At 52.4% G+C, this 1,248-nt stretch overlaps 1 protein-coding gene across 1 annotated transcript in view; it reads left to right on the top strand.

Moving 5' to 3' along the window:
* Positions 1–1,248, top strand: part of Zswim6 (zinc finger SWIM-type containing 6) — a 67,255-nt gene that overhangs the window by 55,451 nt on the left and 10,556 nt on the right. The window contains exon 9 of the mRNA XM_004623064.1: positions 467–602. Coding sequence (XP_004623121.1) covers positions 467–602 — 136 coding nt within the window. The remainder of the gene's footprint in view (positions 1–466; positions 603–1,248) is intronic.

Raw genomic sequence — 1,248 nt, 5'->3', positions numbered from 1 at the left:
TCTCTTTCTGCTTATCAGAAGCAAGAGCATAGAAAGTCTGTATTGAATGCTATAGTTCGAGGTCCTCTTGCCTCTCCCATGAGGCAGAGCACGCTGTTCTGGAAGCTGCATGTCCATGCGCCTAAAGTAGAGTCCTGTAACCAGTTCCAGTTGGACTGCGGAGGCCTCCAGGAGTTCACAAGTGCGCATGCTCACTTGTGACGCACAGAGAGAGAGGCCACACTTCTTTCTTTGAGGCCCTTAGTCCTGTGGCCCTCATCTTAGCCGAAGCACAGTACAGGGGTTGTCCTTGATGTCCAGTCTTGACGTGAGGATTTTATTCCTTTCTGCGTATCACTTAGGTTGTACTTGGAACTAGATCAGCTTGTAAATGTTACACCTTTACATAAAAAGTTTAGAATATACTTTATATAAAGTATTGGCTCACTTCTCGGGAATGTAAAATATGTATGTTCTCTTTCCACAGCCGGACCATATAGTGGTTTAGGCGAAATAATCCATCGGGAGAGCGTTCCGATGCACACATTTGCCAAGTATCTCTTCACTTCTCTCCTACCTCACGATGCTGAAATGGCATACAGAATTGCACTGCGGGCAATGCGGTACGTATTCCTGGCCGGCCGGCCGGCGGGCAGGGGCGGGCCGCGCTTCAGCTGGGCAGGGGCTGCCCAGCGGCTTCGCATCCATCCATGCTTCTGTGCGCAGCAGCAAAGCTAGAGATTTACTGATGCTTTCTGGATGGTTGTGGAGGTGATGTGTCGGTTTTTGTTTTAAAATAAAGTGAAGAATGTACACTTAACTGCTATCACACTTGCGCTCACCCTTGCTTTTCCCCAGTTCCTCCGGTGCTAGAATTTGAGAATAGAACGCCATTTCTTCTATTCTAACCATAAAGCAACAGCGGTTGAAGCCTTCCTGAGTGATCATTTTGAACAAATTCAATTTCTGAAACTGTGGTAAATAACAGATATACTTGACCAAAGATAATAAGCGAGGGAGGCCTTCCGGGCCTGCCGAGATTCCATGCTTCACCGGGAGTGCAGCAAGGCCGCTCTGTCAGCTGGGAAACCTGCGGGAGTGGCTGCAGGCCGCTGGAAGATGGGGCGAGCCTGGCCCGGGGGGACCCGCTTCCGCCGCCGCCACAGCCCCGCCTCAGCCCCGCCACAGCCCCGCCTCAGCCCCTCCTCAGCCCCGCCACAGCCCCTCCTCAGCCCCGCCTCAGCCCCTCCTCAGCCCCGCCTCAGCCCC

The sequence above is a fragment of the Octodon degus genome, unplaced genomic scaffold (genome assembly GCF_000260255.1).
Source record: "Octodon degus isolate 3935 unplaced genomic scaffold, OctDeg1.0 scaffold00001, whole genome shotgun sequence".
In the NCBI taxonomy this organism is placed as follows: Eukaryota; Metazoa; Chordata; class Mammalia; order Rodentia; family Octodontidae; genus Octodon; species Octodon degus.
This window is presented reverse-complemented; position numbering and strand designations above follow the sequence as displayed.